This window comes from Sinocyclocheilus rhinocerous, unplaced genomic scaffold (genome assembly GCF_001515625.1).
Source record: "Sinocyclocheilus rhinocerous isolate Xijiao unplaced genomic scaffold, SAMN03320098_v1.1 C36350719, whole genome shotgun sequence".
NCBI classification, from domain to species: domain Eukaryota; kingdom Metazoa; phylum Chordata; class Actinopteri; order Cypriniformes; family Cyprinidae; genus Sinocyclocheilus; species Sinocyclocheilus rhinocerous.
Genome location: NW_015779324.1, coordinates 1 through 1,036, shown reverse-complemented (window position 1 = coordinate 1,036; position 1,036 = coordinate 1). Strand labels below are relative to the sequence as shown.

General features: G+C 49.3%; 1 protein-coding gene across 1 annotated transcript; it reads right to left on the bottom strand.

Moving 5' to 3' along the window:
- Positions 1-7: 7 nt before the first annotated feature.
- LOC107735886 (collagen alpha-1(II) chain-like) lies at positions 8-1,033 on the bottom strand (the record flags this gene model as incomplete). Its single annotated transcript, XM_016547441.1, has 5 exons — positions 8-142; positions 250-538; positions 638-745; positions 856-909; positions 1,010-1,033. Coding segments are annotated over 5 exons (610 nt in total), but the record flags the coding sequence as incomplete, so codon positions are not given.
- Between the last annotated feature and the right edge of the window lie 3 nt (positions 1,034-1,036).

Here is a 1,036-nt window from a genome sequence, read left to right as displayed (position 1 = left end):
GCCTTGCTCTTGCTGCTCCACCAGTTCTTGCGTGGGATTTTGGGAGTGCTGGGCTTCACACAGGTCTCTCCGGTCTCCATGTTGCAGAAAACTTTGATGGCATCAGCACTGCTACCAAGGTTAGGATCCACCCAGTAGTCACCTGTGGATAGGGACCAAACACGTTTAAGTGAGTAATAGCGAGTATCATACACACAAGTGTGCTTGAATGAACATTTTCTAATGTTAGATTGTCTCTGAATCTCTCACCGCTCTTCCATTCAGGGTGGCAGAGTTTCAGGTCTCGGCAGGAGTGCGCAGGGTTCTTGCGGGAGCCATCTGGGCTGCGGATGTCCTCGATCTGGCTGTTGATTGATTTCAGTGTGGCGTCCACCTCCACATCATGTTGTCTAAGAGAGCTGGAGGCCTCGTCGGCACGCATGTAACGCAGAGGATCGGGTCCCTTCTCGAGCTGAGACAACCCAGCGAAGGCAGACATGTCAATGCCAGGGCCAGGGGGACCAGGAGGGCCAGGGGGTCCAGGGTTACCAGGTGGACCCTAATGAGAGCAGATAGGAAGACAAAATGAATCAGAAATGTTCTTTTCATGTCGATAGACCTGATGTCAGTGAATATGTCAGGTTTTATGTGCACTCACACTTGGGCCAGCCTCTCCAGAGCGTCCACGAGGTCCAGGTGGTCCAATAGGTCCAGGCTGACCATTAGAACCATCCTTACCAGCTGGTCCAACAGGTCCTGCAGGTCCCTATTGCAAGTAATAGGAGTTAAACAGAACATTAGAAATCCATCTGAGCATTAAAGGAAGTTTCTAAATTGTGTATTGTCTCAATTTAACTAGCTGAGAACCACACTCACTTTAGCGCCACTCGGTCCAGCAGATCCAGCAGCACCCTGGTCTCCAGAAGCACCCTTTTTTGAGGAGACACAACAGAAATGTTAGCATATCTAATATCTCTACATTACCACTGTAAATTGTTTATAAAAACTAAGACTTGTAAAAGAGACTCACAGGAGGTCCAGGCAGACCCTGCAGACC